The sequence below is a fragment of the Gavia stellata genome, chromosome 3 (genome assembly GCF_030936135.1).
Source record: "Gavia stellata isolate bGavSte3 chromosome 3, bGavSte3.hap2, whole genome shotgun sequence".
NCBI classification, from domain to species: domain Eukaryota; kingdom Metazoa; phylum Chordata; class Aves; order Gaviiformes; family Gaviidae; genus Gavia; species Gavia stellata.
Genome location: NC_082596.1, coordinates 14,853,214 through 14,867,619, shown reverse-complemented (window position 1 = coordinate 14,867,619; position 14,406 = coordinate 14,853,214). Strand labels below are relative to the sequence as shown.

Genomic DNA, 14,406 nt, shown 5'->3' with positions numbered 1-14,406 from the left:
TGAAAGTTCTGGTTCTTCTGAGAGCTTCTAGAGGCAGAGAGGTGCCCAAAAGTGGTGAAGGGAATAGAGGATGAAGTGAACTGGCTTTGGTGAAAGCTGAATTGAAACTTTTTCTAGCTTGCCAGTGAATGATGAAATACACACTGTCACAACTTTTACCTATACTTTGTGGTGTTACTTTGATAGCACTCATCTAAGAGTTTGCTGTGTAAATGTTAAGTAAGTGTATATCTAAGTTCTTTGCATAACCAGTGGAACTAGGTAGTCTCTTCTAGAAGACAATTATTTAACTTTCCTTCCAGCCTAGCGTAGTATCTTCGAAAGATGGAATAAATCTCCTTTCTCTTTACTGGCTTGTGGAAGAACTCAGGCAATGGATCAGACCAGACAACGGACATACAGGTCACTAAAGTTAGAAAACTCAATCTCACATCCCAAGGCTGATTTTTAGCAGTTTAGAAAAGTTGTAGGCTCTGTTTACAATGGTCTATTATTGGTTTGGTTTAATGAGAATCCTAACTGGGATGTTTGTAAAACGGTCACGTGTTTTTTCTTTTACAACTAGATTGATAGCTCTGATTGGCATCTTAGGGCTGCTTGCAAAGTTAGATTGAGATGAGGCCCTCTTGTGAATAAGTTTGAACTGCCTGTTTCTCTGCTCATACTGTGTCCTGGATGCTCCAAGAGCATGTTTTGAAGAGAAAGAGCCAGTGAAAAATGCGAAGGAAAATAAATTTTTGAAAAGGATAAAGTACGCAAAGTACATGAGATACATGTTCAACAACAAAATTAACTTGCACATAAGATATTCACATAGTAGGTCCTAGCAGACATATATCCTACTAACAACTCAGAGGTTAGTCTTTCTGCAAGAACTGTTCTTCAAGCTCTGGTACAAAAACTAGAAAAGGAACTCGGGAGAAAATTCACTGGAGGTGTATCTTGAACAAGAAAAAATTATTCTGTTCTCCTATTTGAATGTAGGTTATAAATCAAGTATGGATTAAGGTTTTATTTTCTGTATATAGGCATCCAATTTGTGTTCTGTGAAAAAGACAATGGGATAATTCACACAAAAATGCAATTGAAACTAGTAGTTTGACCACGTTTCACAGTAAAATGAAAAATGTTTAAAAATTATTTGGCTCGAAGGGTGTGTGTTACTATAGTTCAAAACATATACAGATCAGAAATTGCTAAAGCTTAACCCAGCAGTAAAATAAAGTCCTTCTATTTATTACATTTAGGATTAACAGTGTTTTGAGTAGCATAGTGCCATGCAAGAGGAGGCTTAAAATCAAGCAGAAAAATCACTGCCTAGGCAGGCGAATATGTGATTCTGGAACTCAGCCTCTTTTAAGCAATACTTTTTTGCCAGACGGTTAGATGGCATAGCTCTGGGAAAAAAGTTAAAGAGGCCTAGGAAAAAGCAGAACAAAAGAATAAAGTCAGTGTTCATCTCTGCACCAACCAAAAGTCAGAAAGTCACATGTGCTATGTCTGGTCAATACTGCTCCAAGTCATTAAAATGTCATGTGACTTTTCTCTAAGCCAAGGATTTTTCTGTTTAAGGAATCAGGATTCTACCATGTAGCCAGTTTTAGACATTAGACGAAAAAGACTCCAAATAAAAGGCTTCCATTTGTTTGGGATAGTAACTCTGGAAATATTTTTTTAAGCTCTTTTAAGAAGTGGGTCATTTTGGGTAAGACAAGGTATCGTTTTCATTATGGGATACTGTTTTTACGGCTTCATCTTTGCCAGAATTTGATCATGCTGTCTGAAGGTCGCCGCACAAAGTAGAAGTAAAATATCACACAAACCTTATGCCTGCATTTGAAAGGAATGCTGCAGAACTGGAGAAGGTGAAGAAGGAGACAAAAAATATTGGAAGACTGAAGAAGTTTAATTGCAGAGAAAAGCTTTCAGTGCTTCATAGGTTTTAACTATTGAAAAGAAATAAGGATGTAATTTGATAACAGTTGATTACGAACTGTTTCTGGGGGAAAGCACTGGCTATTGAGTTACTTAAAATAAGAGAAAAAGGCATAAGAGGAATTCTTGGCTAGAAGTAGAAGCCAAAGAAATGAAATATTTGAAATTAGTCATATAAGGTTAGTAGTGCTGGGGAATAACCACCAAAATAAGTTTATGAGAAAAATGAGGGAGGCTCTTATGATGTTTTCATCTTAAATCAGTGCTTTTCTGGAACTTGTGCTTTTACCAAGCAAAGGTTACTGGGTTCAAAACATGGGTAAGTGTACCAAATTCTGTGTGTATCTTAAAGCATATGATTTAATGGCTCAGCATCAGGCTATTTTTAAGTATACATTCTTACTCAGTAAAAATGTAATCTGTTTCTGAGAACAAAATGGGAGAAAACTGTGTGATTTTTTAATGTTAAAAAGTTGCAGTTAGTTTGCTGAGTATTTGCATAGGAATTTTTAATCTGAGAGGGAGGTAGGAGAAAGGCAGAGGCAGGACAAAGGGCAGAGGGAGCTACTGAGCTGGAATGCAGAAATGTGAGGACCTGGAATTTGGGAACTGGCAACTGGAACACAGTTCTGTGGAGAGCGTGGGATGAGACTTTAGGGTCGGAGCTGACAGTGATGGAATGGGTCGTGGTCATAGAGCTGTGGGATGGAAGTGAGAAGACTGAAGGAGCTGGGACAAGAAGTAGAAAACTGCTCTGTGATCACGCATATGAAGACTATATCATGATATCTTCCTTGAAGAGCAAGAGTATTCTAGTACTTCCAAAAGTTTCTGATATTTAAAGTCTCCTATTTAAAGTCTCATAGATACTACATATGCATTAAATCTGATAAACATATTTTCTATTTTTATGTCCTCAATCTAACTGTTTTATAAGTACTTATTGTAGCCTCTAAACAACGCTATTCAGTTGCGGTGCCTAGTTGTAAAAGGTTCTTTTTGAGCAGAAAGAAGGGCAGAATCCCTGTAAAATTCATATCCCAAGAGATTAAGCAATACACTCAGGTGGGGGAAGGGGGAAATTGATCTGAAAAAAGTGAAAAAAAGATCTATCTTTATGCTGTCCTAGAGGACAAAGCACATACAGCATATGTATGCAAAACATGTTCATGGCAGCCATCCATAAGTATATGCAACTCCAGTGTCTCAGATGATACTAATAAAAAAGGCAACAGTTGGTTAATAAACGATTAACAGATGTAGGCACCGCTGAAGAAAGCAGAAAAGAGAAAGATGGGCAAAAGAGTATTTTACCTAAGAGTAGTTCTAAATTAAACCATGGTAAGTCTAGTAAATCCCAGAGTTGTCCTTGCTGAAAAATATTCCTGAGTCATTGGAATCATAGAATCATAGAATTATTTAGGTTGGAAAAGACCTTTAAGATCACCGAGTCCAACTGTAAACCTAACACTGCCAAGTCCACCACTGAACCATGTCCCTAAGCACCACATCTACATGTCTTTTATAAATACCTCCAGGGATGGTGATGCCACCACCTCCCTGGGCAGCCTGGTCCAATGTCTGACAACCCTTTTGGTGAAGAAATTTTTCCTAATAGCCAATCTAAACCTCCCCTGGCACAACTTGAGGCCATTTCTTCTCATCCTATCACTTGTTATTTGGGAGGAGAGACCAACACCCACCTTGCTACAACCCCCTTTCAGGTAATTGTAGAGAGCAATAAGGTCTCCCCTCAGCCTCCTCTTCTCCAGGCTGAACATCCCCAGTTCCCTCAGCCGATCCTCATAGGACTTGTTCTCCAGACCCCTCACCAGCTTCATCACCCTTCTCTGGACACGCTCCAGCACCTCAATGTCCTTCTTGTAGTGAGGGGCCCAAACCTGAACACAGTATTTGAGGTGCGGCCTCACCAGAGCCGAGTACAGGGAGAAAATCACCTCCCTGCTCCTGCTGGCCACACCATTTCTGATACAGGCCAGGATGGCATTGGCCTTCTTGGAAACTCAGCTGTTAACAATGTGGTGATTTTGGTGAGAACAGACAGATGTGCAGAAGGTTTCAGCAACTGGAAGGGAACCCATAACTACATGTATACATTTCCATCCCTAGTGTAGCTTTCAGTGTTATTTTGATGCTTACGTGGTGTGCATTCTTGGCTCTAGAAAGTAGTCACATCTGTGTTTAAATCTGCTCCTGTGTATGGCCACACTTAAGTATGTTCTCAGTTTAATTACTCCAGTGCAAGGATATGGACAGGATATCCCCTGATTCCTGAACACTGATTCAGGAATAAGAAAAAACTGTTTGGGCTTCTCTGGATTTTGTTTTTGTTTATTTGAGAGTTTTGGTTTTCAGTAAGTCCTGTGCTTGTGCTTCACAGGGGGGTCCAGGTGTCAGAGGTGCCAAAGGTCATCGTGGCGATCCAGGTCCAAAGGTACTTTGTACAGCACCTTACGTTTGACAGATGCACAGGTTCTTGGTTTATCTCTGCTGCATGTAAACCTTGAAATTAATTCCAGATTGTCTCTGATGTCACTGAGGAAAAAGCACAGTGAAATGCCATTGGCATTTGGTGTGTCTCTTCATATCAATTGCTTGTCCTGTTTGTTCCTTGATAAAAGATATAAAATTCAGAATGCTGCTTTCACAGCATAAATCTTCATTTTTTTCTATTTATAAAGGAACCAGGCAGTTTTAAATTGAACCCTAACTGCTCAATCAAATGTTAACTCATATTTCAGATGTTTTTGAGTCTGTTGGGATTTAATTCTTCGAACAGAAGCTGCCTTTGTCCATATGATAACAGTTTAACTTATGTCCTGTGCTACTTTAGGGACCAGATGGACCTCGAGGTGAAATTGGTGTTCCTGGACCACAAGGACCTCCAGGACCACAAGGACCCAGTGGACTTTCTATTCAAGGGCTTCCAGTGAGACTTATAAAATCAATAGGGTTCTTTCCTGTGATATTTTGAACAGCACACATCTTAGACTAGACCAACATATCTTTTGGTGTCCTGATCAGAGTCTGAATTTCAATATTTGAGGTGAAATCACAGATTTGGGTTTAACCTATAGTGGATGTGGGTTCAATGCCAACGTTTCTGTTTTTATTTGGATCTGAACTTTTAGTTAGCTGAAGGGATTTGATCGTAGGTTGAATATGACCCAGGGATTAGCATCCAAGCCTGGAGACAAGTGAAAAAAATTGCAGTGGGGATTGTAACATGGCACGAAACCAAAATGTTAATATTTTTGTGGTATTGCTCATCACAGATCAGTTCTGACTTGAAAGGTATACCCAAGCAAGAATACCATATTCGCTGCCAAAATTAAGCAATAGTATTCACTACATTAACGAAGTCTATCATCAGAGGAGGTGATTAGACCTAGAGTTTGCAATGCTGTTGTGAAATAAGTCTCAGAATTTCATCATAAAGACATATTGGTAGACTAATGAAACAGCAGCACTAATCTTGTTTCATTTATGTCTCTGGTAGATGGGTACACACAAGCCTTGAAAGGTAGTAGATACATATCTTTTTCTGCTAGACTTTTTTCAAAATTTACTACACTGTAATACACTTTCTTCTTTTTACCCAGTCTATATGATACTGCGGTACAATATAATGAAGCAATTTACCAAAATTGTATATTCTTGACGATGCTGTCACCAGAGAATAATACAGAATACATTAATTATAAGAATAGTTCTTTCATAGAGAAATTGTGTTTCTGCATAAAATGTAATTAAATTTAGTTTATAATCTAGTTTATTATCTATTATCTTTGTCATGCATATGTACTGTAGAAACACGTCTAGTTTCTATAGAAATCCATTGGTTTTATCATTATAGGAAATACTTCTGAAGGCTGAAGAGAAACAAGATTCCTTTGAGGACAAAAGAAAATAACTACCTTTTTTGTAACATAATGGCTGTAGTTTTGTCAGGTTAATTCTGAAGTCTTTTAAAATGAGTTTTATTTTCTATATTTGTAAATTCATTCACAGTTTTGCAAATAAGAGTCTGTAGGCTTGCTTTCAGCAGGAAAAATAGTCTGTTTTCTTGTTGGTTTCTTGGTTGTTTTTTCCTAAAGAAGCTAAAAGGAACTATTAAAGATAGGTAAGTAACCATATATTTGGTTTACTATGTGTGATTCTTAATTTGCAGGGGCCACCAGGTGAAAAAGGAGAGAAGGGAGATCTTGGATTTCCTGGCCTGCAGGTATTCCCTAAGTTATTGTTTAACCTGTCACTTACTAACTAAGTTTAAATGTTGAATTGACATCATTGTGAATTTAGGGCACATACTCAAAACTGCTGAGAAGCGTGTTGTTGGGTGAATCTGAACGGAGGTTTAGAATCAGGAGGAATCTAGGGTATGCTGGTGTGCAGTAACCAAATCATTCAGGACCTGAATAAATGGTTACTTTCTTGATGTTGTTTATAGACACCCAATTTCAGTGTTAGACTCAAAAACTATCCACTCTTAGATTTCTGCTTACACAGTGAATAATTAGCATCTGCTAGTTTTCACTTTAAACCTATTAAATTCCTCCTGGAATTATCTAGGAGGACAGATCAGGCACTTAGACTTTTTAATGCCATCTTTCACAAGATCAGCATCTTAAAAAGCTGTAGTATTCAGTGAATCTTAGTCAGTTTGGTGAGTTTGGAGACTGCATTCCAATTTATTGCTGCTTTTCAGGATCATTTGCTCTTCCCTTTTCAGACATTCCTCTTCTGCTGATGATATCCGTCCAGTATTTGTTGGTTGTTACCAGGTTCCCCCGTCTCGTTCATATGTGCAAGGGATAGTAAACTCATACAGCCTTTCCTCATATATCAGTTTTGTGAACCTTCTGGACCACTGTAGTAATGGTCCCAGACTGCTGGTCTGCAGCCTTCATGAGCCAGAGAGTGACATTTCATCTGAACAACAGGGGACTGCTGGATGTAACTTGTAGTCCTGCTCAGGCAGGATTTCCCCTTTGATATTGCTGCACTGACTTCAAACAACATGGTAACAGAATCCATTTTAGCAATGAGAGAGAGAAATAGCAGTTGTTTTTTTAAATTAAGGTACTGATGTTGTGCAGTGTAGTTACACTGACACAACACTGGAATGATGTAGGAAATCAAGCTCTCTTTTCAGCTTAGTGGCATAGGACGCCCGACTTGATGAAACTGTCAATATTCTTATCAGAGGATTGTAGTGAGGAGGTATGAAGCCTGTGCATTTTAACAATGTGTGTTTAACCATCTCTCATTTCACAGAAATACCTTCTTTACTGAATCTCTTCTATGGCCCCACCCATTATTGAACTCCCTAGTTCCATTTATCCAAAACATTTATCCAAAAGCATGTCATACAGTTTCACTGGAAAGTGATTTAGTTGGATTCTGTTAACTTCATCTCATCATTTGTCCTCCCTTTATCATGTTTAGGGTGTCCCAGGAGCATCCGGTTCACCTGGAAGAGATGGAGCTCAAGGTCAAAGGGTAAGGTAAAATGAACAAGTTTTGCATTTGTTTTAAGAGTTTCCATTCCATAATGGATATGTTTCCCAGAGTGGTTGATTTATTATAGTTTATGTCACTTGTATTCTATCATTTCTGGAGCCCCATATCTCTGTGTCAATCAGCAGAGAAGACAGAGATAGGGTGGAGTATCCTTCCATCTGGTAGATCAAGGTTGAGAAATACTAGATGAGTAATGGGGACCCATGCTCTGTGTTTGTATTTAATGCATTTGGTGGGAGTAGATGACACTAGTGTCCAGTGCTGCCAATTAGACCATTTGCTTACATGTTTAAAAATAGGTGGTGGTTAAATGACACATAATTAACATGCAATCCAATGCAGTTATCTAAATTTGCTTTCTAGCTAATTAATGAATAACAGAGACAACTACAAGGGAATTTAATATTGTATGTAAAACAATACATGTAGAAACTGCTGACATAAGGAAAAAGTGAAGAATAATGTCAAAATTTAGTCAACCTTATTCTGATTCTGGTAAAACAAATGAAGATACTCTCTGTCTAGGAATTGGTAAAAAAATCTTCATATTTGTGTGTGCAGTTAAACCTCTAAGTCCTCCTCCCTGTCTCCTTGGGGAGACTTTTGTTTCATTATTAGACAGGTGGTGGAAAGTTACAGTTAGCATAATACTAGGTTACTGTCTACAGCAGAATTCATTATTAAATATGACTTCAGTTTCACTTGGACAGGATTTACGTATTCATGATCCTTTTTTGGATATGTTAATGTAACTTGAACTTTACAGAAATCTGGACCTTCTCTGGATTTCTGGCATTAACCTAAGACCTTGTTATAAAAAAAAAAATCCTTATAGCAAAGTATGTATTTGAGCTCACTATTACAAATTTGAGCATTGGCATATCTTTATGTATAGAAGTAATTCCACTAAAGTTACTGTAGAATTTGGGCAATGCATAGACGTTTTTTCTCTAAAATCAAGTAATTTTATTAAGATAAAGATTTACGCAACATTATCATAAGATGAATAACCTTCCAATCGGATGAATAGCCTTCTAATTTTCAATTAAGTTGTGGTGAAGTATGAAGGTAAATGTATTCCTTTTCTTACTTTATAATATGGAAGCTCATTTTTGCATGTTTTTAATGTCTTCTTTTTGACTGTATTGGTATTTTTCCCCCTAAATTCCCCAAGCTTGGTGTCACCTGTTCATCTCCAGGTTAATAAAGACCTGGAGCCTGATGGACATTTAGATTTTTGCCACCGTGCTGTCTAATCTTGGTCATAGCCAGGTTGAGGTGACTTGGTACTAGACGCTGTACATGTGAGTGGTATGTGCCTCCTCTTTCTGCATACCTGATCACGAAGGACACTGAGCATTCTGCAATTCAGGGAGAAAAGAATTCTGTGTTTTTACTTTATTCTGTGCTAACTTTATATTTAGCAGTGGAGGCCCTCAGCCATGTCTTGATGTCAGCCAGCAGTTCAGAAGTGGTCTAGTTTTTCCCACATGTGGAAGTCAGCCCGTTGTTGCAGAGAGATGGTATTTCTGAGAAAAGCAGGCAGGAAGACTAGTGCAGCAAAGGCTTTTGATACAGCCTGGAAAGGTCATGCAGTGCTTATTCTGTAGAAGACCCCAGTGTTGTCTATAATAAGGTAGGGCAATTACATAAATTGCCGGTTTTTATAGATATAATGCTTTGTTCATGTGTTCACTTTCTTCTGGTGTTAATCAAAGGAGATGGATAAATAGCCTAGATCTCATAAAATTAGCTCTGTTAGCCTGTTATTGTCTCTGTGCAACCTTTATGCAATATTGTCCAGCAGTAATTATTTCTATGGCAACAAATAATTATGTTGTACTAATTTTATGGTGTTGTAACTCATTTGATTCCTGTGAAGTTATGACAACATAAAATTGCTTTTAATGGGTGAAGATTCAAACCAATGATTTCACCGCAGTCTCTTTGAAGGCCAAGTGCTTGAGAAAGGCATAATTCTAAAGGGCATAACTGCAGCAACAGCAAAGGGGAACTGGAAAATTCCTGAGAAGTAAATTGCCTTTTTGTATAATGTTCCTTTTGTTGGGCTTCCTTCTGTTAGCAAAGATGTCAATCTGTTTTGCAGCTATTATACTACTAGAACTGAGATTTTCTATGTTATTCTTAGCTTAGCTATCATTTCCTCTTTAGTATTTTAGTATTTATTGTTCATTGAAATATTTTAATTATGCAGTACCAGTTCTGTAAAGTACTTAAACAGATGGCTAAATCACACTGATTTTAATGGGAGGTAAGCACAGGACTGACATTTATTGGGAGTTCTCTGAGAGCTTTGCTAAACAGGGGATAATGTGTTATTAGACTCAAGAAGTCCTGGAATGGAGAATTTTTTCCTTCCATTTGCTGGTAGCTGGAATCACTTCACTTTTACAGTTCTTTTTCCTTCCTTTTTGTTTTGATTTCTAGTGTTCATAATTTCTGGGTTTATTTTTTAAATCAGTTGAGAAAATGTCTTTATTTCCTCTTAAATTTTTAATTCAGCAATTAGGCTATAAATGTTCTTTTTGTATTTCTGAATATTTCTGCTTTTTAGTCCCTGGTTTATTTGTTTTTCTTGGGTTTTAGTACCTCATTAAGAAATAGAGCATCTCCCCTGTCAGTTGTGTGAATTCATAGAAAGATCATTTTCATAATTAAGTACCCTCCCTATGAAAAAGATTGGGATGTAATAAAATAACATGTGAAGGTTGTATCAGTGTAAAAAAAGTGTCCTCTGATAATAAAGCAAACTTTCTGAATATACACGATAATATTTTATATCTGTCTGTTAAGTTGTTTAAATCTACATCTCGCACTCCGCACCAGGAACAGTACCCTCCCCTCTCATCAGCTTCCAGTTATAAAAGAGTGTCATGAAAGATTTTATAAAATAGAAAATGGTTTCTTTTTATTTTATGGCTGGGGCTGTGGTTGTTTGGTGTCTTTTCTTGCTGTCCCATATTTGTAGCTGGCAATATTAGAGAGGTTTTACTAAAGAGAACAGATTGTGTTTCTCCACCAACTCTCCCAAGCATATCATGTTGAAAGATATAGCTTGAATTGCACATGTGAGAGAATCCAAACTGACGTCATGCTTCTGGTGAGTATGTAGACAGTAATTAGAGTCCCATGTGCTTTTGGTTCATCTCTTTCAGCCAAGAGTATAAAGTTTGGAAGCAGGCTGAGACTGACCCTTATTAAGATGTGTAGCTAGAGGGGGGAAAAGTCTTCCCTTTCCCATATCTCCACGGCTACTATCCAAGCTCAGGTCACAGTTGCAATCCCTGTTCTTGCAAAGTGCAGGCCACCTGAGAGGGCAGATCTACATAGCTGCAACAAGAGAAGCCTAATACATCATCCTGAGTGGCAAGTATGCTCTGCTTGATGACACAATGTAGGGTGGAATCTCCATTGTTCTGACTCCCAAGTTTGTACCTCTTGTGCCCACGACGTTGTTACTGCTCAGTGTTGCCTGGTGGTTTCCTCAGGGGTGTCTTCTCCTGGCTGAGCTTCTCCTTGGCAAAGAGGCATGGTTCTTCCATAGCAGGTTAAAAAGTTCTGGAGGAAGCCCTGTTGGATGTGCTTCTCTATATGTCTGTTAGGGGTGGGACCACAGAGTTAAACTGTCAAAGTGATTGATTTCTCTTGCTGAGCTGCTGCAGCTAGTTTGGAGTCCAGAAGCATTGACCAATGCTGCCTTATCCTGCTTGAAGACACTGGTCTACAGTAAGATACCTCTAACTGATAGAGAGTATGATTCAGTCTCTTAAACATTTCTTCAGCTCCTAATGGCTCCTGTTCAGCTTACTCTGAGATCAGGAGAGCAAAGAGACCAGCTGTGAGACACAAAGCCTTTGTCTATAGACTAATAAATTAGATATTGCCAGAATATGATTTTGAACACTGGCTAGTGACCTATGCAGTCTAATGCTTGTCATTCCTCTTGGCAGTGTTGGGCTGGGGCTACTCTTTCAGGACATCGTTCAGGGGATAGCATAGATCAGAAGCCATTTCCAGTAGGGAGTTTAGATACACACTGTTTTAATGGGATTTAGAGAATCATAAAATTAAGGTTGGAAGGGACCTTCAGAGGTCATCTAGTCCAACAGACTGCTCAAAACAGGTCTGATCAGATCAGGTTGCTCAGGTCCATGTTAAGTTGAGTCTTGAACACTTTCAAGTATGAAGATTCCACAACCTCTCTGGGCAACCCATGACAATTTAACCACCTTCATTGTAACATTTTTTTTCCCAAAGTCTAATCGTAATTTCCCCTGTTTCCACTTGTGTCTGTAGCCTCTTGTGCTGTCGCGGTGCACCTCTGAGGAGTCTGGTTAAATCTCTTTTGCTTCTGGTCAGGTAGTTTAGACAGCACTAAGGTCGTCAAGCAGAGCAAACCCACCTCTTTCAATGTTTCTTCAGCGGCTGGAGCACAGGACATATGAACATCTTTGTGGCCCTCCACTGGACCTGCTCCAGTATGTCAGTCTGTCTTGTACTGGGGAGACCAAAACTGGACACAGCACTCCAGAGGTAGTCTCAAAAGCACTCAATAGAGGGGAAGGAGCACTTTCCTGAACCTGCAGCTGCACCTGCCAGCTGTGCTCCTACAGCCAGAATGTGGTTGGCTGCCTTTGCTGCAGGGGCATGCTGCTGACTCCTGTTCGACCTGTTGTCCCCTAGGAACCCCTGGTTCTTTTCCACAAAGCCACTGAAATGCAGTTACGTATGTTGATATGAGCTGTGTCATATCTTTTTCTCTAAGGACTTGTTGAATTTGCAAGCAAAGGCATAGTCAAAGGGACACAGATACACAAGGAAAGGAGTATTATCTTCCAGATGTTAATCCTAATAGCACACTGCAAATACTGGAGGAGAAGTATGACTGATTAACAAAAGATATGCAAGAAATATTTGTTTTAAACTATGAAGAATTAATAGTAAAATGATTTCAGACTATCAGTTTGTAGATGGCACTGGTAGTTTCACAAGGAAGAGAGGAAATGCTAAGTCAGCATTATTGTGTGTTAAGACAGAACTAGCCTATTTTTGATTAAATAAAGACTGTGTGTTCTGAGCAATGTTTCAGAAAAATCCCCACATTTCCGCTCTTTTTCTGGATTAGCTTTAGTTTAAAATAGCTCATGTTGGTGCAAAATCTTTTGCAAGGTACACCTCAGATTAATACACTGAGATAGTGTTTGGTAATATTTCTCTGATGGTCACAGTGGTTTTATCTTGAGAGGAGGAACTTTTGGTTTTGAATTTTTCATCAGAAAAATTAAAAAAAAAGATGAGGCAGTCATGGGTCCCAGGCTGCAGTGTTTTTTTTTAAAGGCTGTACATGAAAGTCTTTCAAGCCTGGGCTCAATAGCTTCAGTTAAGGTTTTGCCAGTATCTAGTCCTACTTGAAAAATCACCTCTCCACAATACCCCAAACAAATTCCAGGCTACTGAAAGCTGAAGAGTTTATAGTGAGGTCAGCAGCAGTACTGACTTCAGCAGACTTGAGATTTTACAGGGATTTAGGTGGTGCCTATATTCTGCGATGCCATTTGTATTCTGGCAAATAAAATCCCTTGTAAAAAATTCTGTCGTAGTTACACTGTTTCTCCATAACTGTTTTTCATGCCATTAGTAAAATATGTCCTGATTTAAGTTAACCATCCAAAATAATATACTTCTTGATTCTAAACTGCCCTACATCTGAGGTCACACATCAAAATCTGTCCCATCCTGCTCTTGGACATGCAGCTCCATGGAGGAAATTCAGTGGCTCTGTACAGAGTCATTCCTATCCTGGGTGTGACTGCATCAGAGAGAAAGTGCTGTTGTGCTATGTAATTCCCCCAGTTGGTTAAGCAAAAAGGAGACTTCAGTGAACAGGAGACTAAGTAACATCTTTAAGGCTTCAATGCTCAGAATACAACTTTGTGAATTCTCACAGTGCCCTATTTTCTTCTACATTACACAGACCAAAAATAATGGGAGAAAGAGCCAGAAGAAATACATTCCCAGTCTTCCTGCCAATTTCCTGGTACCTACTAATTTCCTCTGCTCACTACTCACAAGTTCAGAATGAGTAGCAGATCCATTCTGTCCATCGGATGGTCTGTGTAATATCATCTTCAAACCCTGTTGGCAGCACAAACAAATATCTTTGGTCTTTTGCCTGCATAAGAGAACAGATATTGCCATGCTCTTTCTTGAACCAAACCTCTCTTTGACTTCATTTATAAATAGCAATTTTCACATCTAACAAATACACTAGGAGGTGACTTTTTTGTGGCCAAGCAATACAGACACAGTGCCAAATAAATGAATCTTAGGAGAATAGTCAGGAGATGATTCTTGAGCAGCCAAGAGTAAGAATACTGCTCAGAAGAAAGAAATTGTGAAATATATTCAAAGAAAATGTAATTCTGATCATAGCGTTAGTTCTACACTTTGACTGGGATGGGAGAAGGGAGGGACATACATCATTATTTTTCTTTAGAAGTTTGTATGAATCCACACTAGATCCTAAAAGTTGGTGAAAAGCTCTACATTTCCCTTCTCCTAGTTAAATTAAGCTCTTAAGAGGGTCCAACCAGTTTTCATCTTGCTTCAGGACTGATCAAAAATAAATGCAGATTTTAAATCTTTGCTTTAAAAAGTGAAACATACTTGTAAATATGAAGGTATCAGACTTCCTGAAGGTTTTACTGTTACAAAAACAAGTCTAGTTTGCATTATCTTTTAGGGACTTCCATGTTGTTATAAAACTGTGAATAGCTACCACTGAATTTTTCAAAATATTGTTCACAACTAAATGCTTCTTCCAGAGAATATGAGAAAGCCTATTTTATAATTTTTAATGCATTTCAAAGTTCTTTATACCATTCTCTGTTTCCTCTAGAAACACCA

At 38.4% G+C, this 14,406-nt stretch overlaps 1 protein-coding gene across 2 annotated transcripts in view; it reads left to right on the top strand.

The window, feature by feature from the left end:
* Positions 1-14,406, top strand: part of COL14A1 (collagen type XIV alpha 1 chain) — a 125,650-nt gene that overhangs the window by 88,845 nt on the left and 22,399 nt on the right. For both annotated transcript variants that reach the window (XM_059815536.1, XM_059815534.1), the window contains exons 36-39: positions 4,337-4,390; positions 4,790-4,885; positions 6,128-6,181; positions 7,405-7,458. In XM_059815536.1, the coding sequence (XP_059671519.1) occupies positions 4,337-4,390; positions 4,790-4,885; positions 6,128-6,181; positions 7,405-7,458 (258 nt within the window). The remainder of the gene's footprint in view (positions 1-4,336; positions 4,391-4,789; positions 4,886-6,127; positions 6,182-7,404; positions 7,459-14,406) is intronic.